Here is a 24,105-nt window from a genome sequence, read left to right as displayed (position 1 = left end):
ACCTCTATTTTCTGTTTCTCTTCATAGTAAAATTTTGCCTCTTTGTAACAATTTAACACTTCTTTACAATAGAGAACAATCTCCTCATATCTGTGTTGGTAATAGAAGAGCTGTAATAAAGTAAGAACTCCAGGAAGTGTTGTATAACCTTAAGAATATAAGGAATTAGCACCCTTCATAAAACAACTTTTGTGTAGTTACAAAGAACATTGGTTGTGGTGTGATGCTGCCCTCAAGCGGCTCTATCAAAAATGGGTGGTTGGAAAACAAGCTCTCATAACTGATAGATGTTTGTTACCTTGGACTTGCAGAAATACTAGGATGAGCCTGTAGGAAGGGAAGATGGCTAGAGGACCTGTGTTTGGAAGTGGAAGGTGGAAACAGGGATATAAATAAATGCTGTTTGGGTTTTTACTATTAATATGACTTCATTAATACTTTCAGAGTGGATGTACAAATGAACCATCTTTAATTGTCTCACATAAGCCCTGTTTAGATATGGAATTGATTGGCTAGCTCTCTTTGGTATATAAAAGAACTGTGCCAAATTTGTCATGGGAAGCTCTTGGCCACAAAATTATCAGGAACTTAGCAGGTTCAGATAAGTAATCTCTTAGGAGGCTAGCTTACGGAACAAGTTCTCTGTTGGCATTTCAAGGTAACACCAGGCAAAGGGGTGTTTCCTGGCTGCCTGCTTAACACCACATATTTATTAAACATATGCATACCAATGATGTAATTGGTCATGGGAGACATCACTCCATGCTATTCCTCTCTCATGCCATTCTAAATTTACTTAACTGAAAGGTTACTACCCAGAACAAGAAGTTGTTGCTCCCTCTTCAATGTAGCTTTTGCTTTGGGGAGTTTGGCTTTCTGAGCAGTTCCTCATCTGAACTTATATTTTCCTTTTCTTCTTTCCACTCAGGAGCTTATTGAAGAATGGGAGCAGGTTTTATGTTCTCTCCCTTGGCTCAGAAACTGTTAAAGCACTGACACAGTTGGCTAAGATTCTAAAGTAACCTGAACATAGTAGGGTGGGGATAAACAGGAGAAATTTATTCCAGCAATTACCCCTTGGCAGTAGTGTTTCCTAATGTATAAGATGTATCACACTTCTTAAGTAGATACTTTGCCATATAACTTTCATTGTAATCAATTTTACAATGAAAGTTTTATTTCTATTTTACAATAGAAACAATTTTTTTTTTTTGTCATTACAATGATAGAATCCGAATTGATCTCATTTGTAGGTTTTGTAGACCATCTCCTTTCCCTACATCTCAGAGTCTCTAGGGATGAATTAGAGACTTTAAGAGGTACAATGATGCAAAGAAAAGACTAGGTTCCATAAAAGTCAAATGCTTTTATTTCTTTACAACTTTGCTTAGGCTACCCCTGGTTGTTTTGAAGCATAAGGCTGCAAGATATTTTACTCCACTGATTAAACTAATCTTAGTTGAAAAGAAAATGAACCATTACAACTCTTTCAGGATATTTGGTTACTAGTCAGTGTACTAAGTAATACTAAAATTTATTGAGCTTTTATCTATATGCTAATCCTATGCAGCATGCTTTATATACACAATGAACTAAAGAATTTAAAGTGTGTTTGAATGGCTGACTGCAGTAACTATCAAGATCTCTTTGTGTAACTTTTAGATTTTTTTCTTATTCCTTTACATTTCTTTTATTTTCAGATTTGTCTATTGATGAAGAAATAATTTTTTTAAATAACTTGATGGCCTATAAAAGTCAGCTACCAACTTTGCATACTTTGTTGAGTAGGATAAAACTATTTTTGGTAAAGGACCCCATTTTAGATTTCAAAGGACAGATCTTCACAGAAGCTAATTTCTTCAGGTACTTAATTGTCCGATGTAAATATTTTTTTTTAATATTTTATTTATTTATTTGACAGAGAGAGACAAAGTGGGAGAAGGAACACAAGCAGGGGCAGTGGGAGAGGGAGAAGCAGGCTTCCTGCTGAGCAGGGAGCCCGATGAGAGGCTCGAACCCAGGACCCTGGGATCATGACCTGAGCTGAAGGCATACGATTAACGACTGAGTCACCCAGGTGCCCCTGATGTAAATATTTTTAAAGAAGAAAATATTCTTTGTATGCTCAAAAGTCTAGATGTTATCAATAATAATATATTATCATTGCTTTACATCAATTCCAGTTTTAATCATTGTATTAAATTATTATTTAATTTGGCTACATTTAGTATGTACCTTGCTTTTAGTGAACACTAATTTAATGTTTTGTTTTTTTTTTTTGTTAAGGGAATGTTTCTCTTTTCAAGAAGATTTGAAAGGTCTAATGGAAGAAGATTTTTACATGGATAAAGAGAACTTTAGTCAGGAAAAGCTAGAAGATACAGTAGGTTTAAATCAAACTGTAATACTTGCTTTCAGTAATAGTTTTACAAAAGTTAGTAATTTATAATTTTAGTAATATGCATTGACCATCTACTAATGTCAAGTTAAAAAAGACTTGGTAATGAGTGCGTTGAATATATCAATAATGAAGTCAAATTTACTTTAAGATAGTGGTTCTAAACCTTGGCTACACATTGGAATTACTTGGAGAGTTTTAATAAAATACTGAAGCGCCTGGGTCCTACTCAGATATATTCTGATTGAACTGGGCTGTTGTGCAGCCCAGGTATAGTGAATTTAAAAATGTCTCTTAATGATGTTAATAAATCTACCTGGTATAGGACATTAAGTGGTCATATTCTAGTTAAAAAATTGGAAATCAGAGCTAGAAATGTTTATTTTTATTTGTGAGTTATACACAAAACAGCACTTACATTATGTAAGAGAAGGGATCTCATTGAAGTAGTAAGAATAAAGATGGTCTGAGACTTCATTTTAGATGCTGCCAGTGGTTAATAAGGAAGATAGCATCTTTGCATATTAAAGATCAAATTCCTCAAAGGCAGCCCCTCTTTTTTAGCGTACAGTTGTAATAGCACACAAAATTGTTATTATGATATTAGTATGTAAAGAATTTTAGCAGTTGAGAGTGCAAATAACTTTTTGCAGTTTAACAAACTTGAAAAACTAGGCCCACATAGATTAGATGCATTTACAAAGTTATTTTAAACATTTTTTTGAGACAACTGAAAATATTTCACATTTGGGGCTTTTCTTAAAACATTCAAAGGAGATAGATATAGTTGTAGATATAGATATAGATACAGACACAGATATAGATATCTTAAGGCATTTAAAGGGTTTCCTTACAAATAAAAATTTTAACACACATGGTAAAAAAAAAACAAAACAACTCACACACATGGTGACAGTATTAATTCACTTATTAGCCCCTTTTCTCTAGTCCCCCTCTCCCTCACCTATTAGCTCTGAGAATTATGCACGTAGAGTCTAGTTCTGTAGGAATGAAAGAGAAGCATATTTAATGGAGTGTAGTGAAGATCCATTCCATTTCATCTACCCTTTTTATTTCTCCCCATTAACCATCTCTTACCTACTGCAGTGATTATTTTTAATTCAGAAGTTTAAAAATTTGTTACTAGCCCAAAAGAAGATATTTTTGCATCTAGGATACTGTACATCACTAGTGTAATCAGTGGCCATAAAGGACATTACTCAGAACATTGCTTGTAATATATTTTTTTACTACTATACCTCTGTTTTTTTTTAAATGTTTTCATAACATAAAAAATTTTGAATGTTTAGTTTAAAATTTGATACACCAATTAAACAAATTATCTATGTTTATAAGTCTAGAAATATTTATCTGGAAAACTTCCCTAAAAGCTTCTTTTACTTATACTATTTCAGCCATCAGTTTTGCCTGAGTGTGAATTCTTAATACCTACAAGCCCCAAACAAGAAGTTGATATTCCATCACTCTCCAAACTGAAGGAATCCTTAAACTTAATGCCAGAAATAATAAATTATACAGATGAAAATGAAAAGCTTTTCAGAATAGGTGAGAATAAATTTAAAAATCTATTACTTGTAAAAACTACTTAATAATGTTTGTTATAAAAATATGTTGATTAAACTGTTTTCTAAGCCTCCAGTTTTTTAAGAAGTTAGGGGTGTGGGGATGGGTTAGCCCGGTGATGGGTATTAAGGAGGGCACATACTGTATGGAGCACTGGGTGTTATATGAAAACAATGAATTCATAGATCACTACATCAAAAACTAATGATGGGGCACCTGGGTGGCTCAGTTGGTTAAGCGACTGCCTTCAGCTCAGGTCATGATCCTGGAGTCCCGGGATCGAGTCCCACATTGGGCTCCCTGCTCAGCAGGGAGTCTGCTTCTCCCTCTGACCCTACCCACCTCATGCTCTCTCCCTCTCATTCTCTCTCTCTCTTTCTCAAATAAATAAATAAAAATCTTTAAAAAAAAAAAAACTAATGATGTATGGTGACTAACATAACATAATAAAATAAAATAAAATTAAAAAAATTTTTTTTAATTTAAAAAAAGAAGTGTTCTTCAGGTTACATGTTGAAATCTCAGAATTAATTGTCGATGAGACTCTTTTCTCATTGTCTTTCTCTTTATAACTTAACATATATATGTATATATATATATATATATGTTAACTTATGTAACTACAAACTTAAAACGTCTCTAAAATTAACCATTTCAAGATAATTATACAAATAAACTAAATCACCTATGACTACTAATTTTTTAAAGTTGTTTTCTTATAAACAATGACAAAGCACTAACAACTTCTATGCTGACTTTAGTTAGATATGGAGAAGCTCAGAGTGAGGTTATGATTCATGGAATCAGATGACTGGGGGAATCATAACCTAAAATGTAGAAGCTTTTATCCCAGTTAGACTTAGTAAATATTGTTGAATTCTTTCTAATGACAATTGAAGCCCAAATATTTAACTATCCTTTTATAAATTCCAGTTGAAATCATCAAAGATATATATTAGGGAGGAGTGAAGGGAGATTTATGATATCCATTGAGAAGAGGGATGCTTGCCATTACTAGACCACAAACCTGAAGGAATTCTTATAGACAAGACTAAATCAAGTGAATTACTGATTAGCCTACAAGTCAAAGCAAGGGAATGAAAAGTCAGCCTGAGTAAGTTGATCAAATTCATACCAGAACTTGTAAATATAGCAGAGCTTAAAACTGCAGGGTGACCCATTGGCTTATTAGCAGGACACAGATCCATGAATGCTAATATAAAGGACACATGACTTTACTGAAGGACTGTGGTGGTACACTCCCAGCCTTCAGTTCACTCTGATGGTATACTAAATAAAACAGTCATTGCCACAGAGGAACGGACAACATTACCAAAAAACTGATACAGTAGTACTTATGCTGATAGTAGACTTTCTTTTCTTTTCAGATCTTACTACCAAGCATGGAATTGACATTGAGGATATAAAATGCAGCTGCACAGAGATTTTGGCCATTCAAAGCTATTGTGAACCAGAGTACAGTGAACCAGGTAGAAATTTTGGATAAATCATTGAGTTTATCAGTGGTTACCCATATCTGATGTAAAAGTACAATACATTCACATGGAAGGTCTACTATGAGACAGTTTTCATGTTTAAAATTTGATTATTGCAATCCAACTTGTCATTTTTTTCTCATATCTGTCCATTTACATTTGTTACTATCAGTAACTCATTATCCTTCTAGTATCAAAACGGAATAATATACAGAGAGCTACAAAGATTGAGGAAAAGGAATGGAGGAAATAGCATTAATATTAAAATCAGAAATCATAATATTATAGTTCAGTAAATAAAATTTTATATTTTATCTCAGTATTAGTAATCTTGCTGACCCTTGTTACACTTTTGTAAATTTAACTTTTTAATCACCCAACGCAATCCTATCATTACTGTTACTGTTATTGTCATACCAGATTTGGACTCTGAATCATCTTTTGTTCCACTGTAATGCCAAGTTGTGTTGCTTCTTAACTATGTTGATGATACTATTATTTAGTTACATGTATTTTATTTATTTGTTTATTTATTTATTTATTTTAGTGGTGGTAGGGGGAGGTAGACAGGGAGAGGGAGAGAAAGAATCTTAAACAGGCTCCAACGCCCAGTGTGGAGCCTAATCTCACAACCCTGAGATCATGACCTGAGCCAAAATCAAGAGTCAGACGCTTAACCGACTGAGCCAACCAGGTGCTCCTTTAGTTACATTTATAATCGAATCACATTTATCATCTATTTGGAAGTTTATTGCTTTATTTATGAAAGTGATAGAAACACACTAACTACTTATGAATAAATTAGTTTCAGTTTCTCAAGCCCACTCTATAAATATGTAACTCTGTGCTGGGCCACCCAGACTTACTAAGATGAAGAATTAGTCTCCATTAATACTATTTACTTAACATCACCAATATTTAGTATGAAGATAAAAATAGTACTGTCTCCTAAGTACTGACAACATAAGTTGTCAGAATTGAAAGCATTATTTCACATAAAACTCTTAGAATTTATATCATACAGTAAACAATAAAGTTTAGTTGTCAATGTATTTTTTAAAAATCACCACTATCACTGTTGAGATAGCATGTGACATATGTGTAATTCCTTAGATGGAAATTTAAAACTGTTATTTTGTATTTCAAGTAACTGAAATGTCTTTTTATTGAAAATCTTTGTTGTAGCAGAATGATCAACATCATAGTTGCTCATAAAAAGTTCTAAACTATACTTAATTTTATTCAATGTTTATGTAATTAATTATTTTTTAAACTTTTTGTATTCTAGTAGAGTTAGAAATGCCATTAACTCATCTACATCTAACAAACCAACATTCTTCCATGACTTCATTATGTACAGGACTTCAGACATTTCCATTTTCTCCTATTTGTAAAATGTAAGTAAAGATTATAGCTAGAACTCAAATTGCAATTCAGAATAACTAGTCCTTAATTAAATCCGTCCATATAAAGTTAATTTACAAGATACCTCTGTGAAAAAAAATGTAAGAGAGGACAATGTCTATAGTAAGCAAATAGAATATATGAATATATATATACATACTTTAAAAAAATTTTTAATACTATTTTTTAAATTTAAATTCAATTAATTAACATATAGCATATTATTAGTTTCAGAGGTAGAGGTCAGTGATTCATTAGTCTTATATAATACACAGTGCTCATTACATCATGTACCCTCCTTAATGTTCAGCACCCAGCCACCCCATCCCCTTTTCCCCTTCCCCTCCAGCAACCCTCAGTTTGTTTCTTATGATTAAGAGTTTCTTATGGTTTGTCTCCCTCTCTGATTTCATCTTGTTCTATTTTTCCCTCCCTTTCCCCATGCTCCTCTGTTTTGTTTCTTAAATTCCACATAGGAGTAAAATCATATGATAATTGTCTTTCTCTGATTGACTTATTTCACTTAGCATAATGCCCTCTAGTTCCATCCATCTCATTGCAAATGATAAGATTTCATTTTTTTGATGGCCGAGTAGTATTCCATTGTATATGTATACCACATCTTCTTTATCCATTTATCTGTCAATGGACATCTGGGCTCTTTCCATAGTTTGGCTATTGTGGACATTCCTGCTATAAACATTGGGGTGCAGGTCCCCCTTTGGATCACTACATTTGTATCTTTGGGGTAAATACCCAGTAGTGCAATTGCTGGGTCATAGTGTAGCTCTGTTTTCAACTTTTTGAGGAACCTCTGTACTGTTTTCCAGAGTGGCTGCACCAGCTTGCATTCACCAACAGTGTGAGAGGGTTCCACTTTCTCTGCATCCCTGCCAACATCTGTTGTAATTAATTTTAGCCATTCTAACCAGTGTAAGGTGGTATCTCATTGTGGTTTTGATTTGTATTTCCCTGATGCCGAGTGATGTTGAACATTTTTTTCATGTGTCTATTGGCCATTTGTACATCCTTGTTTTTATATTTATGGAATATCTTTAGAAAGACACACAAGAATCAGGTAGCTTTGGTTGTGTCTGGAAGGGAACTGGGACCTGGCAATATGGGAGCTAGTAAGTGATAGAGCCAGTTCTTTTATAGTTTTAGTATTTTGAATGTGAACATGTTACCATTAAAAATAAGCAACTTGACAAATTGTGAAGATTCTGGCACTACAACTATTTGCTTAGGATCTTGCCATTGGATACCTGCCAAGGGTACTGCCTCCATTGGCACTCACTGCTACGAAAGACAGTGTAGTGGTATATTCGTTTGCTCAGGCTGCCTTAACAAATACCATAGACTGAATGGCTTAAACACCCAGTCTATGGTAAATAAATTTAAATTTATTTATTCACAGTCTGGAGGCTAGAAGTCTTAAGATTAAGGTATTAGCAGGGTTGGATTCATTATGAAATGTCTTTTCTTGGCTTCATCTTAGGTAATGTCTTCTACCTTTCTCTTCTTTTTTTGTTCTTTAAAGATTTTATTTATTTATTTGAGCTTTATTTTTTCTTTTTCTTTTTTTAATTTTTAAATTTTAATTCAATTAGTTAACGTACAATGTATTATTAGTTTCAGAGGTAGAGGTCAGTGATTCATCAGTCTTACACACTACACAATGCTCATTATATCACATGCCCTCCTTAATGTCCATCACCCAGTTACCCCATTCCCTTACCCCCTCCCCTCCAGCAACCCTGTTTGTTTCCTATGATTAAGAGTTTCTTATGGTTTGTCTCCCTCTCTGATTTCATCTTGTTCTATTTTTCCCTCCCTTCCCCCATGCTCCTCTGTTTTGTTTCTTAAATTCCACATAGGAGTGAGATCATATGATATTTGTCTTTTTCTGATTGACTTATTTCACTTAGCATAATGCCCTCTAGTTCCATCCATGTGTTGCAAATGGCAAGATTTCATTTTTTGATGGCTTAGTAGTATTCCATTGTATATATATATATATATATACACCATATCTTCTTTTTTTTCCAGTTGTCTCAGATGTCATAGTTTATTTGATTTATTTTTCTTTTTTTTACTTTCATTTCTTTTTTTTATTATGTTCAGTTAGCCAACATATAGTACATCATTAGTTTTTGATATAGTGCTCAATGATTCATTGCCTAATTTGTTGGCATATAGTTGTTCATAATATGTTCTTATAATTGTATTTCTTTGGTGTTGGTTGTGATCTCTCCTCTTTCATTCATGATTTTATTTATTTGGGTCCTTTCTCTTTTCTTTCCATAAGTCTGGCCAAGGGTTTATTAATCTTACTAATTCTTTCAAAGAACCAGCTCCTAGTTTCATTGATCTGTTCTACTGTTCTTTTGGTTTCTATTTCATTGATTTCTGCTTTAATCTTTATTGATTCTCTTCTCCTGCTGGGTTTAGGCTTTATTTGCTGTTCTTTCTCCAGCTCCTTTAGGGTGTAAGGTTAGGTTGTATATTTGAGACCTTTCTTGTTTCTTGAGAAAGTCTTTTATTGCTACATACTTCCCTCTTAGAACTGCCTTTGCTGCATCCTAAAGGTTTTGAACAGTTGTGTTTTCATTTTCATGTTCCCATGAATTTTTTTTTTTAAAGATTTTATTTATTTATTTGAGAGAGAGAGAGAATGAGAGAGAGCACATGAGAGGAGGGAGGGTCAGAGGGAGAAGCAGACTCCCTGCCAAGCAGGGAGCCCGATGTGGGACTCGATCCAGGGACTCCAGGATCATGACCTGAGCTGAAGGCAGTCGCTTAACCAACTGAGCCACCCAGGCGCCCCCCATGAATTTTTTAAATTCTTCTTTAATTTCCTAGTTGACCTGTTCCTTCTTTAGTAGGATGCTCTTTGGCTTCCATGTATTTGAGTTCTTTCCAAATTTCTTCTTGTAAGTGAGTTCAAGTTTCAAAGCATTGTGGTCTGAAAATATGCAGGGAATGATCCCAATCTTTTGGTACCAGTTGAGACTTGATTTGTGACCCAGGATGTGATCTATTCTGGAGAGTGTTTCATGTGCACTCGAGAAGAATGTGTATTCTGTTGCTTTAAGATGGAATGCTCTGAATGTATCTGTGAAGCCCATCTGGTCCAATGTGTCATTCAAAGCTCTTGTTTCCCTGTTGATCTTCTGCTTAGATGATTGTCCATTGCAGTGAGAGGGGTGTTAAAATCCCCTACGATTATTGTATTATTATCAATGTGTTTCTTTAATTTTGTTATTAGTTGGTTTATGTAATTAGCTGCTCCCATGTTAGGGGCATAAATATTTACAATTGTTAGATCTTCTTGTTGGATAGACCCTTTAATTATGATATAGTGCCCTTCCTCCTCTTATTACAGTCTTTGGTTTAAAATCTAATTTGTCTGATAAAAGGATTGCCACCCCAGCTTTCTTTTGATGTCCATTAACATGATAAATGGTTTTCCACCCCCTCACTTTCAATCTGGCGGTATCTTGCGGTCTAAAATGGGTCTCTTGCAGAAAGCATATCGATGGGTCTTGCTTTTTTTATCCAATCTGATACCCTGTGTCTTTTGATTGAGGCATTTAGCTCATTTACATTCAGAGTAACTATTGGAAGATGTGAATTTAGTGCCATTGTATTACCTGTAAAGTCACTGTTTCTGTTTATTGTCTTTGTTCCTTTCTGGTCTATGTTACTTTTGGGCTCTCTCTTCACTTAAAAGATCACTTTTAATATTTCCTGCAGGGCTGGTTTAGTGATCACAAATTCTTTATAGTTTCTGTTTGTCCTGGAAGCTCTTTATCTCTCCTATTTTGAATGACAGCCTAGCTGAATAAAGTATTCTTGGCTGCATATTTTTCTCATTTAGCACCCTGAATATATCATGCCAGTCCTTTCTGGCCTGCCAGGTCTCTGTGGCTAGGTCTGCTGCCAGTCTAATGTTTGTACTCTTGTAGGTTACAGACTTCTTGTCCCGAGCTGCTTTCAGGATTTTCTCTTTGTGAGATTTGCGAGTTTCACTATTATATGTCGGGGTGTTGACTTATTTTTATTGATTTTGAGGGGGGTTCTCCTGCCTCCTCGACTTGAATGCCTATTTCCTTCCCCAGATTAGGGAAGTTCTCTGCTATAATTTGCTCCAATATACCTTCCCCCCTTCTCTCTTTCCTCTTCTTCTGGGATCCCAATTATTCTAATATTGTTTTGCTTTATGGTATCACTTATCTCTCAGATTCTCCCCTTGTGATCTAGTAGTTGTTTATCTCTCTTTTTCTCTGCTTCTTTATTCTCCATCATGTTGTCTTCTATATCACTAATTTTCTCTTTTGCCTCATTTATCCTAGCAGTTAGAGCCTCCATTTTTGGTTGCATTCATTAATAGCCTTTTGATTTCAACTTGATTAGATTTTAGTTATTTTATTTCTCCAGAAAGGGATTCCCTACTGTCTTCTATGCTTTTTTCAAGCCAGCTAGTATCATTATTCTGAACTCTAGTTCCAACATCTCACTTGTGTCCATAGTGATTAGGTCCCTGGCAGTCAGTACTCTCTTGTTCTCTTTTTTGAGGTGAGTTTTTCCATCTTGTCATTCTGTCCGAAGAATAAATGAACGAGAGAACAAAATACTAAAATGGCAATAATGACCCCAGACAAATATACACTAAACAAATCAACTGAAACCAAGAAAAAAAATTAAAATTTTTTTCTCTAATTCTCTAATTTCTCTAATTCAGAAGAGACCTGAAACCAAGAAAAAAATTAAAATTAAAAAAAGAGAGAGAGACTATAATCAGACAGGTGAACAGAACAGAGCAATACACTGGATCCTGTGTTTGTTTTGCTCTGTTTGTCAGAAAATTAGATCCCAGAATTGTAAAGAAAGAAAAACTTATATATATATATACAAAAATAAAATCAAATACATTGAAAGGATAGAATATAACTGTAAAGATGAAAATTTAAAAAGACTTTAACAAAAAAAAAAGAAGAAGAAGAAAAAAGAGAGAATATGATCAGACAGGTGAAGAGAACAGAGCCATACACTAGATTCTGGGTGTATTTTGGTCTGTTTGTTAGAAGAAACTCCATCCCAAAACTGTAAAGAAAGAAAAACTTATATATGTACAAAAATAAAATTAAATCCAATGAAAGGATAGAATGTAACTGTAAAAATGAAAATTAAAAGATAAAAAAAAGAAGGAATATAAACAGGTGAACAGAACAGAGCAATACACTATATCCTGAGTGTATTTTGGTCAGTTTGTTAAAAGAAACTACATCCCAAAATTGTAAAGAAAGAAAAACTTATATATATACAAAAATAAAATCAAATACATTGAGAGGATAGAATATAACTGTAAAGATGAAAATTTAAAAAGACTTCAACAAAAAAAAGAAGAAGAAAAAAGAGAGAATATGATCAGACAGGTGAAGAGAACAGAGCCATACACTAGATTCTGGGTGTATTATGGTCTATTTGTTAGAAGAAACTGCATCCCAAAATTGTAAAGAAAGAATAACTTATACAAAAATAAAATTAAATCCAATGAAAGGATAGAATGTAACTGTAAAAATGAAAATTAAAAAATATTTTTAAAAGAGTTGATAAAATAAGAAATTGGTTGAAAAAAGAAAGAAAAAAATTAACATTGAAAGACTAAAGAATCATGGGGAAAAAAACCATGAATTCTATATACTATTATCCCTTAGTGCTGGAGTTTTGCAGTTCTGTATGATTGGTAAACTTGGTCTTAGCCAGATGTTCTTGCTGATCTTCTGGGGGAGGGTCCTGTTGCACTGATTCTCAGGTGTCTGCCCTGGGTGGAATTGCACTGGGGGCCAGGCTAAGCAAGCTGCTCCGGATTGCTCTATGTGGCTTTTGTTCCCTGAAGGTTTTCTGTGCCACTTTAGAGAATGAGAATGAAAATGGCGGCCTCCCAATCTCCAGCCCCAGAGCCAAAACCCCCTCAGAGTGCCCTCAGAGAAAAGCAGTCAATCACTCCTGTCTCCCTGGTCTCCGTCCACACGTAGTGCTCACCCAGCCTGTGACCAAGCATTTCTATCTGAGGCATGCAACCCCATTTCGAGTCTCTAAGCCAGGGGAGAAAGGGGGGGTCTCGCTATGGTTCCACTGCTTGCTGAGCCCAACCGGGTGGTGGTTCATGGTATGTGGCAACCCTGAGCTGAGAGCCCACTTCTGGGCTCACTGATTGCATCTGGCTTTCCTGCTCTGATGCCTGGGAGCTCTTCTGCACTCAGGCACCTCCAGTCTTCCTGTGACCCCAGGGATCCTGAGACCACACTGTCCCACCTAGGATTCCACCCCCACTTCACCACCTGAGCACCTTTCAGGCAGGGATGTCCCTCACCAGAGCAGACATCTAAAAGTGCTGATTTTGCACTCCACTGCTATATCACTTTCCAGTGCCGGCTTATGGAGGCTTCCTCCCCTTGCAGTTTATCTTCCCCATATATCACCTCGGATTCACTTCAATGCACCTCCTACCTTGCAGAAAGTGGTCACTTTTCTATTTGTAGATTTGCAGCTTTTCTTTTCTTAGCTCTCCGCTTGAGTTTGCAGGTGTTCAGGATGATTTGATAGCTATCTAGCTGAATTCCTGGGACCAGACGAAACTAAGGTCTCCTACTCCTTTGCCATCTTGGACTATCTCAGATTTTATTTATTTATTTGAGAGAGAGAAAGAGAGCATGAGCAGGGGGAGGGGCAGAAGGAGAGAGAGAAACAGACTCCCTGCTAAGCGTGGAGCCCAACGTGGGGACTGAAGCAGGGCCCTATCCCAGGATCCCAAGATCATGACCTGAGCTAGAGTCAGCCTCTTAACCAACTGAGCCACCCAGGCACCCCATCTACTTTTCTCTTCTTACAATCCTCCATGCATGTCTGTGTCCCAATGTCCTGTGCATATTGGATTAGCACCCATCTTAACCACCCCATTTTAACTTAATTACCTCTTCAAAGGCCCTATATCCAAATACAGTCACATTCTGAGGCACTGCAAGTTAGGGTTTCGATATGATTGGAATTTAGCCCATAATAAGTAGTTAAGAGCCCTGAACTACAGCCAGATTTCCCGGCTGTATCACTTACCAGCTCGGACCTTAATTGCCCTGTGCCTCAGTTTCCTTATCTGTAATATTGGGATATTAATAGTATATACCTTTCAGGGTTGTTATGAGGTCTTCTAAAAGATTGTCATAGCTCTCTGACCAGGAGTAGCCAAGGATCACAGGGCAGTGTGGATAGGGGTCCATCAATAAATTTGTCTATCAAATTACTTTCCTAGGAGTACTAGGGATCACATCCCATCTCTAACAGAGGACATCCACTGACCTTGTTTACCTGTCGATGTGGTATTGGTATTGGGGAACTAGACATGTAGAACCAAGTATTGATCCACAAATCTGCTCAATACCCCATTGTTATTGCACAGAATGGTCTGTAATCTCAGAATTGAACATTGCAGGGCTGGATCATTGTATTCTAGTTTGAGCCAAAATTGTATAGCTTAATGGCCCAGCATCTTTGCCCTCCAGTGGAGTCTGAGATAGCTTTGGTTGCTATCTTTTATCATGTGGCATACATGTAACTTAATGTGTTGTAAGTTAGATTAGTCTGCTATCCTGGAATTGTCACTCCATTTCCCTGCTCTTACACCAGTTACAAAACTAGGAGCATAACCAGTACAGCCTCTTTCTTCTTCACTGTAGTCCTGAAACTAAATGTGTCCTAAAATAATACATTATCAGGAAAATTACAGGAAAGTCTACAAGTCTCTAATGAATTGTTCCCAGAATGGATGCTGTGGGAGCTGAGTACTGAGTTTTGAGTTTTTAGCTATGATTGACTAATGTGTCAAAGGAGACTTCTATTGCGTATTTGGGAGCAACTGGAACAACTCATCACTAACTGCTCAGGTTTCTATTAATGGTCTCAGGAAGGTGTCACAGCACACGATGGAGGAGCCTGGTATTGAGAGCCCCAATTACCTTTATCTTCTGGCAAAGAATTGTGTCATTTGGGGGATAAATCTGTGATATACAAAACTCTACCATGAACCAGAACTGCCCATATCAGATATGAACTCTAAAAAATCTCATGGAACAAGTACAGAAACTACTTCTAATTTGTTTAAATACTTTTAGTCCCTTTGCTGAGGTGCAGATGTTTATTTGCAGGACCTGTACTGTCTTTTTTAGTGCTCTTTTACTCCACATACCCTAATTCATCTGTTAAGGCAGATTGACAATCAGAAAGAGAAACTAGCAGAAATTAGTACAATCTTGAATTTCAATCTGATATTAAAAGTATTTACTTAACTATCAAAAATTCCTGTTAATCACACAAGTTATATATCTACTTATTGAAACTCAACTATCTAATTAGAATTTATGAAATTTAAATCTTATCTATGTATTATGATTTGCCTAAGTTAGAACAAAAAAGACTTTTTAAAATTAGCCAAAGGTTCTGGGGCCATTTGAAACAACTTAAAGAGGTCATTTCATCACTGCTATATTGATTAGCAAGAGGTAAATCACTTCCATTTGGTTTATGAATATAAAAAAAACTTAGAATTCCTATTCTAAAAATGGGTTTTCACCTCATCTGTGAATCTAAAAACAAAGAAAAAAGTGTTAAAATAAAAAAACAACAGAAGGGGAAAATAATGTGTAATGTTACTGTACTCTTAATTTGCTTTTATGGCCCCAATTACTTTTATTTCAGAATACAACATTTTGGCTGGAAATATATCCATTTAACAAGTATTTTGGGTGCTTACCACATGTCAAACCCTGTGCTAGATTTTATGGCGCTAAAAAGAAAAGTCTGTGTAACACCGGACTTTATTTCCATACTGGTTACTGAATTGTGAACATATTTTTATATATGACCAAACAATGTATCAAATTCAGACATGTCTTCAGAAAGTTCCATTAAGAGTGAGAATATTTGTTTATATTATGGCCTTCTGTTGGACTTGGCTTGCTTTCCTTTTGCTTTAAAGTAATTGCCTATAATCTGAGGTGTCTGGTTGTCAGAGATCTTGGTAAGGTTCAAGAATTATCTAGAATCTCACAGTTTGTCATCTCATCCTAGATTTTGGATTATGTAGGTAAATTGGATAGCTTAGACATAAAACAGCTTTCTGCGGCCCAGGACTGTCAACTCAACTAGCAGTACTTATAATTAGCATGCTCACATATGTTCCATATGAACAGAGAAACAACACAATCAATTCTTGCCTTGGAGTGAGAGGTTTGGGGGCATAGATTAAGGGGTTTGAGGATTAATGTTATCTTCCCTACCAAGGCTAGTAACTTCATAGCTACTGATAAGCTGTGATTTACACTAATTGTCATGCATCTTCCTTTCTCTTCCTAGCACCCCAAAACATGCAAACAGACATACATCACTCATTCACACACCCACCAAGATTGAAGGACCTGAACTAAACTTTAGCACTAAACTTTTACCTTCCTAAGAAGGTAGAGCAGACAGGACTTTTTCATAATTCTGATCCTCAACCAGCAGAGGCTCCAGAATTTGTTTAGGATGGACTTGGGGACAGCAATTTTGGAAAAAAATTGTGTTAAAGCTACTGTCTTGTATGGAAAGTACAGTAATTTTACTTAAATTATATTTTTAATTTGGGTGGCTTATAGGGTTGGTGCTGCCACACTTCATGGAAGGAAGTGCTAAAACCCTCCTAAGTCAGCCTCCTTTGGCTCCAGGTTTCAATGAGGGAGATAGAGGTAGGAGTTAAGGTATAGGCAAGCAGGAGCAATTAGAGAGGCTAACAAATTGCCAAAACTTCCAAAGGGAGGAAGAGTAAGTATATGAAATTTGGTCTATGAAACTCTACTTCAGTTATAGAGTAAATTTTTCATTTGCTTTTGAGTGTAAAAAAATACTTAGAAAAATAATTTTCTTAAAATAAAATTTTATTACATGGTGTGATGAGCACTGGGTGTTATACGCAACTAATGAATCACTGAACACTACATCAAAAACTAATGATGCGCGGCTGCAGCCTTGCTCTGGTCCCTGCGGCAGGCAGCCAAGCTGTGTCTCCTCCTCTGCCACCACCATATTGTCTGTCTGAGGAGAGGGGAGAGCCGCTGCTGCCGCTTCCACCACAGTTTAAAGAAAACAGGTCTGAAACAAGGTCTTACCCCCAGCTGCTTCCAAACACAGTGACCACCAGATCTCCAAACATCAAGTCCACCTTCGTTCACCAACCTGTCAGACATGTCGGGACCCGTGCCAGGCAGGGCCAGAGTTTACACAGATGTTAATATGCACAGACCCCGAGAGTACTGGAATTATGAGTCACACGTGGTGGAGTGGGGTAATCAAGATGACTACCAGCTGCTTCGAAAATTAGGCTGGGGTAAATACAGTGAAGTATTTGAAGCCATCAACATCACAAATAATGACAAAATTGTTAAAATTCTCAAGCCAGTAAAGAAGAAGAAAATCAAGCGTGAAATAAAATTTTGGAGAATTTACGAGGCGGTCCCAATATCATCACACTGGCAGACATTGTAAAAGACCCTGTGTCACGAACCCCTGCCTTGGTTTTTGAACACGTAAACAACACAGACTTCAAGCAATTGTACCAGACGTTAACAGACTATGATATTCTATTTTACGTATATGAGATTCTGAAGGTCCTGGATTATTATCACAGCATGGGAATTATGCACAAATGTGAAGCCCCATAATGTCATGATTGATCATGAGCACAGAAAGCTACGACTAATAGACTGGGGTTTGGCTGAGTTTTACCATCCTGGCCAAGAATATAATGTCAGAGTTTCTTCCCAATACTTCAAAGGTCCTGAGCTACTTGTAGACTATCAGATGTACGATTATAGTTTGGCTATGTGGAGCTTGGGTTGTATGCTGGCAAGTATGATCTTCCGGAAGGAGCCATTTTTCCATGGCCATGATAATTATCCGTTGGTGAGGACAGCCAAGGTTCTGGGAACAGAAGATTTATATGACTATATTGACAAATACAACATTGAATTAGATCCACGTTTCAACGATATCTTGGGCAGACACTCCCGTAAGCGATGGGAACACTTTGTCCACAGTGAAAACCAGCACCTTGTCAGCCCTGAGGCCTTGGATTTCTTGGACAAGCTGCTGTGATACGACCACCAGTCATGGCTTACTGTAAGAGAGGCCATGGAGCACCCCTATTTCTATACTGTTGTGAAGGACCAGGCTCTAATGGGCTCGTCTAGCATGCCGGGGGGCAGTACACCTGTCCGCAGCACCAATATGATGTCAGGGATTTCTTCAGTGCCAACGCCTTCACCCCTTGGACCTCCGGCAGGCTCACCAGTGATTGCTGCTGCCAGCCCTGTTGGGATGCCTGTTCCAGCTGCTGCTGGTGCTCAGCAGTAATGGAAGCACCGTGTCTGAACCGTTGCTTGTGGATTTACAGTAGTTCAGTCATAAAAAAAAATTATAATACGCTGATTTTCTTTTTTTTTTAACTCGAACTTTTCATAACTCGGGATTCCCTGAAAAATTACCTGTAGGTGGAATACTTCACGGACAAAATCTTTCCCCCCTTTCAAATTCAGTTTCTCATCACTAAAGGACAGAGATGAACCAGCCTCAATCCCGGCTGCTGCATTTGGGTGGAGATGTCTTCCCATGTCCACCATTGCTCCCCCACCATCCCACACTATGGGGGGTTTATATCTCATGCTCTTCTCCAGAGATTACAGAAATGTAGGTTCTTCAAGGGAGGTGGGAAGGAAGGAGGAAGGGAGGGCCCAAGCTACAAGAGCAGTGTACTGTTTGTCACTTTTCTCACTTTACTCCAAGTGCTTCAGTGGGGTTGTCCTGGTCAATCTCGTGGAAATATGTCTTAGTTTCATTGAGATGCTGAAAATCTACCCAAAGTGCAGACAGGCCTGAAAACTTCTGTGCAGTATGAATCATGTCTTATTGACCTAATCCTAAATCCAACTCACTTCTACTTTTAGTTTCAGTTCAGTTTAAGATTATAATACCTTCCCTCCCAGGCTCCTTACCTTGGTCCTCTTCCCTTTCATCTCCCCATGTGCTCTATAGCTGGTGGGAAGGGGAGGAAAAATCTTTTTCAGTTTTCTTTGACTTGGCCATTTTGAATTCAGTTAGTTACTGGGCTTAACTTACTGCTTTTTACAAAAGAAAAACATTGTCTATATGGGTTTCATGCTAGCAAGTCTTTAAGAGCTAATGGAAGATGTGGCCACCCCGCGTTTCATCTTAAGCTTTCTGCCTTCTTTTCTTCCTTTCTTCCTCTTCCTTTACATGCCATCCAGTGAGAAGACCTGTCCCTCAGTCTTGTAAATGTATCTGAGAGGTAGGAGCAGAGCCTCTATCTCCAGTGAAACTGAAATGGTAGACCTGTAATTGTGGGAAAACTATAAACTCTCTTGTTACAGCCCTGAAAAAAAAAAAAAAAAAAACTAATGATGTACTACTATATGTTGGCTAATTGAATTTAAATTTTAAAGAAGAAAAAATTAAAATTTTATTATACAAAAAGTCTCAATATTATTAATATATTAGGCTTTAACTCTTCTTTTTCAGTAGTTTGCTTACTGCTGAAGAATCAGCTAACAAAAACTGGATGGTGTGGCAGTTAGAAAGCTGCAGAAGCTCATTGAAACCATTTTTGCTTACAGGTAAAGATTAATTGATTTTGAATGCTAAACAAAAAGTAAAGGTGAGAAGGTATAATTAGTAGAAATGCATTGTCAGCTTTATTATTTTTTTATTATTGTTACTGTCATAAATACACAGTTCCAAAATTAGGATTTCAGAATTTTTCATCTTAATTTTGGGTTGATGCTTATAATGCAGATAAAAGTAGTTGTGCTACTTCAGTTCCTCCATACATTATGATTTGTTATTATTTAGATTAAAAGTAATGAGGTAGAAAGCTCTGTGCCACAGTATCTAAGATGATAGTCATCATAAAATCTGGTCAAATATATCTTCTAGTTTAGGTTCATTATAATAAAATAGAATTTCAAATTTAGTAAGTCTTACTTTAATTCTTTAAAATGTTATCAAATGTATTAATTTAGTAATTACTAAAATGTTCAAACAAAATAATGGTTCTATTTCCTAGTAAATATTAGAATAATTTTAACTTTATGATATTTCCATAGATTGAAATAAATCCCTTATGTGACTTCTATTGCTATAATATTCTGGACTTTTACAAGTATTACCATCTTGAAGACAAAATACTAGCTATATAACTTCAAGTTTCACTTTTTTACCAATGTGTGAAAATCTGTTTCATAAGGAATTTTCAGTGTGGTTCTATTTATTGTGTTTTCTTTTACCTTGTGAACTGCTTCTATTTGTTTTTGGTTTGTTATTGTTTTTTAAGTGCCAAGAAGTGAAGGGCCCAACAGTCAGTATTCAGTTATGGATTTGAAAAAGATATTTTCTATTGAAGAAGAAAGTCTTGTAGTTAATCCTGTAAGCACAGAGTGGTGGGGAAAAGGAGGACTAAATCTGAAAGAGGCAGAAACTTTGGAACATCTGAATACATATTTGTGTCATGATGATCTATCTTCTGATGATACTAAAATGGAGGTATTTTTGCCAACAAAAGTGCTTCAGTTAGAATGTAAGTACGCAATAGTAAATATCACTTGTGTGAATTTTTCAGAATGAGAAAATGTTAGATACTGGCTTTCTACCAGGTGACTGGGAAAATGAAACTAAATTCCAGCATTCAGTATTAGCCCTGGCTCTGCCAGAATTTATAACTTTGAACTCCATTAAGCCCCATTTTCTTCCTTGAAAAAAAATGAGGAAGTTTGACTAGCTCATCTTAAAATCCTTTGTTGTCCTAAAATTCTATAGTCTCAGTTTTTAAATTTCTAGCCATTTTCAATTAAAGTGACTTTCTTTTTATAAATGATTAATTGCTAGCCCAGTGTTTATTAATATCAGACTAGACTCAAAGCAGCACTGTTATTTTTCTATCTGACAGGTGAACTCTGGGTGTTCAATAATATCTAATAACCTCTCTTTAACAATAGATAATCTTCCTTTGTTTCCAAAGAGTTTACTCAGTAAACATTTTTTACCTATACAATTTAAGGCAGCAAAATGTCTTTTGAGTATCTATATTTTGAGTTATTTTGGTTGTTGTATATGTCATTATAATAAATGGAACATACTTAGTCTGAATTACACATTTTTGAAGTATATGTGGATTGTTTTTAAATCAGTTTGTGCAACAGCTTTAGATCTTAAAGAAGTTGGGAAAGTTCACTTTTAATTTATTATAGAGTAAGTAAATATACTTAAAAATGCATTTTAGATATTATTGTGTGTGTTGGGAGACTGCTTTAAGGGGATAGGAAGTGGGGCAAGAATTGTTATCAGCAAGAGATGTTTCAAAGACAGACGACAGAGGGCTTTGGTAGAAAGGAAAACAGACTATGTCAAGGAAATGTACCCCAGTCTATCTATCCTAAGGCCCAGGTGGGTACTCAGAAGAATTTTAAAAGAGATTAAGTCAGATTGCTAGACAAAGAAAAGGGAGAGGAAGATTTTATGGGGTCTTCAAATATCCAGAATAATGTATTATATCTATAAGACTATGTAAAGTCTTTATTATGATATGTAACTATTTTGAAGTTAAAACATATAATTCACCTTGACATCCAACAGAGTTATGATGATAGTTTAATTATGAAGTTTAAAAAGCAATAACTGAAAAGAAAACAAAAATAAATAAAAAGCAAGAACTGTATCAGGAGCTCATTGCCAAGTTGTCAGGATACGGGCGATTAAACAGAGAGAAGTAGAAGAAAATAATCAGAAAAGGGAAATAATAAACAGTTCATATTTGCCTGCTAAACATACCAGGATGTCTCTAGAAAATATCTCAGAGGTTTCGAATTGGTAGCCTCTGATCCTAGTCAGCCCATATATTATTGACCCATATAGTGTTTTAATTAGTTACCAACATTTACAGTTTGGAGGGTTGCAGATAAAGGATCTGTATTTTGAGATTGTCTTTAAAAATTCCAAAAACCAGACCCATACTCTTATATGGCAACAATTGGTTGGAACCAATAGCAGCTCACCACTTTAGACAGGCCATTAATAGCTCTCCACCTCCAGTTCACCATAGTTCCCAGCCCTCATAAATTGAGTCCAGGTGTTAGTTGGCACTTAGCATTACTCTTGCACTTTTGTCTTACATTTAGTATAGTTAGAAGGAAAGTAAAATGTTTCTTAAACCAATATCTCTAAAAAAAGCAAAACCAAAATTACAGACTGCATTTGGAAGAAAAAATTCAAAATTTATCTTCCTCAAGATTATGATTTAAGCATTGGCAATATTTTTTTAAGATTTTATTTATTTATTTGACAGAGAGAGAGCACAAGCAGGGAGAGTGGCAGGCAGAGGGAGAGGGAGAAGCAGGCTCCCCGCAGAGCAAGGGAAGCCCGATGTGGGACTCGATTCCAGGACCTGAGCCGAAGGCAGTCGCTTAACCAACTGAGCCACCCAGGTGCCCTTAAGCACTGGCAATATACTTCATTCATTTACATACCTTATTTCTCTGGCCCTATAGACATTTAAGATTTTCTCAAACGTTATAAGGTATAATTTACATATAATAAAATGCACCCATTCTAACTGTACAGTTTTATGCATTTTGACAAATGTGCATACCAATGAAACAACCCACCACAATTAAGATACAGAACATTTCTTGTTTTACATGTTTTTATTTAAATTCAATTAATTAATATATAATGTATTACTAGTTTCAGAGGTACAGGTCTGTGATTCATCAGTCTTATATAACACCCCGTGTTCATTACATCACATGCCCTCCTTAATGTCCATCACCCAGTTACCCCATCCCTCCACCCACCCTCCTCTCCAGCAACCCTCAGTTTGTTTCCTATGATCAAGAGTCTCTTATGGTTTGTCTCCCTCTCTGGTTTCGTCTTGTTTTATTTTTTTCCTCTCTTCCCCTATGATACCTGTTTTGTTTCTTAAATTCCACATATCAGTGAGATCATATGATAATTGTCTTTCTCTGATTGACTTATTTTGCTTAGCATAATACCCTCTAGTTCCATCCGTGTCATTGCAAATGGCAAGATTTCATTTTTTGATAGCTGTGTAACATTTCATTGTGTGTGTGTGTGTGTGTGTGTGTGTGTATTTTTATATATACCACCTCTTCTTTATCCAAGGATATAGAATATTTTTATCACCAAAATGTTTCTTGTGCCCCTTTATACTCTGTAGTCATTACATTCCTCTCTTCTTCTAACCTTCACCCCTGATCCCAGGTCAGACCCATGTGTACTTTCTGTCACTATGTATTAGTGTCCCTTGTTCTAGAATTTCATTTATGGAATCATATAGTAACTATTTTGAGTCTGACTTCTTCCACTCAGCATAACACTTTTGAGATTCATTTATGATGTTATGTGTACGACTAGTTCATTTCTTATTACTGAGGAATTTTTCATATGGATGTACCCCAGTTTGCTTATCAACTCTCCTGGATGTATTTCCCAGATTTTTACTATTAGGAAAAAAACTTCTAGAAGTTTTTTTGTGGACATATGTTATCATTTCTCTTGATTGAATATCTATGAATACAATTACTGAGTCTTATGGTAGGTATATACTTAACTTCATAAGAAACTACTAAAGGGGTGCCTCGGTGGTTCAGTCAGTTAAGTGTCTGCCTTCAGCTCAGGTCATGATCCCAGAGTCATGGGATCAAGCCCTACATCAGGCTCCCTGCTCAATGCGGAGCCTGCTTCTCCCTCTCTGGGAAGGAGCTCCGAGAGCTTGTGCTCTCTCTCATTATCTCTGTCGCTATCTCTGTCTCTCTCTTTCTCTCAAATAAATAAATAAAATCTTAAAAAAAAAAAGATGGGCCGCCTGGGTGGCTCAGTCGTTAAGCGTCTGCCTTCAGCTCAGGTCATGATCCCAGGGTCTTGGGATCGAGCCCCGTGTTGGGCTCCCTGCTCCACGGGAAGCCTGCTTCTCCCTCTCCCACTCCCCCTGCTTGTGTTCCCTCTTTCGCTGTCTCTCTCTCTCTCTCTGTCAAATAAATAAAATCTTTAAAAAAAAAAAAAAAAACTACTAAATTGTTTTCCAGAGTGATTGCACCATTG

At 36.2% G+C, this 24,105-nt stretch overlaps 1 protein-coding gene and 1 pseudogene across 1 annotated transcript in view; both read left to right on the top strand.

Annotated features, from left to right (window-relative positions):
* Positions 1 to 24,105, top strand: part of SHOC1 (shortage in chiasmata 1) — an 84,730-nt gene that overhangs the window by 20,331 nt on the left and 40,294 nt on the right. Inside the window, exons 5-11 of the mRNA XM_078061597.1 lie at positions 1,701 to 1,863; positions 2,287 to 2,401; positions 3,814 to 3,964; positions 5,371 to 5,472; positions 6,767 to 6,875; positions 19,513 to 19,607; positions 20,324 to 20,566. Coding sequence (XP_077917723.1) covers positions 1,701 to 1,863; positions 2,287 to 2,401; positions 3,814 to 3,964; positions 5,371 to 5,472; positions 6,767 to 6,875; positions 19,513 to 19,607; positions 20,324 to 20,566 — 978 coding nt within the window. The remainder of the gene's footprint in view (positions 1 to 1,700; positions 1,864 to 2,286; positions 2,402 to 3,813; positions 3,965 to 5,370; positions 5,473 to 6,766; positions 6,876 to 19,512; positions 19,608 to 20,323; positions 20,567 to 24,105) is intronic.
* Positions 17,036 to 18,330, top strand: LOC118534854 (casein kinase II subunit alpha-like; annotated as a pseudogene).

The sequence above is a fragment of the Halichoerus grypus genome, chromosome 14 (assembly GCF_964656455.1).
Source record: "Halichoerus grypus chromosome 14, mHalGry1.hap1.1, whole genome shotgun sequence".
NCBI lineage: Eukaryota > Metazoa > Chordata > Mammalia > Carnivora > Phocidae > Halichoerus > Halichoerus grypus.
The sequence above is the reverse complement of the archived record's forward strand: the minus strand, read 5'-3'. Positions and strand labels throughout refer to the sequence as shown.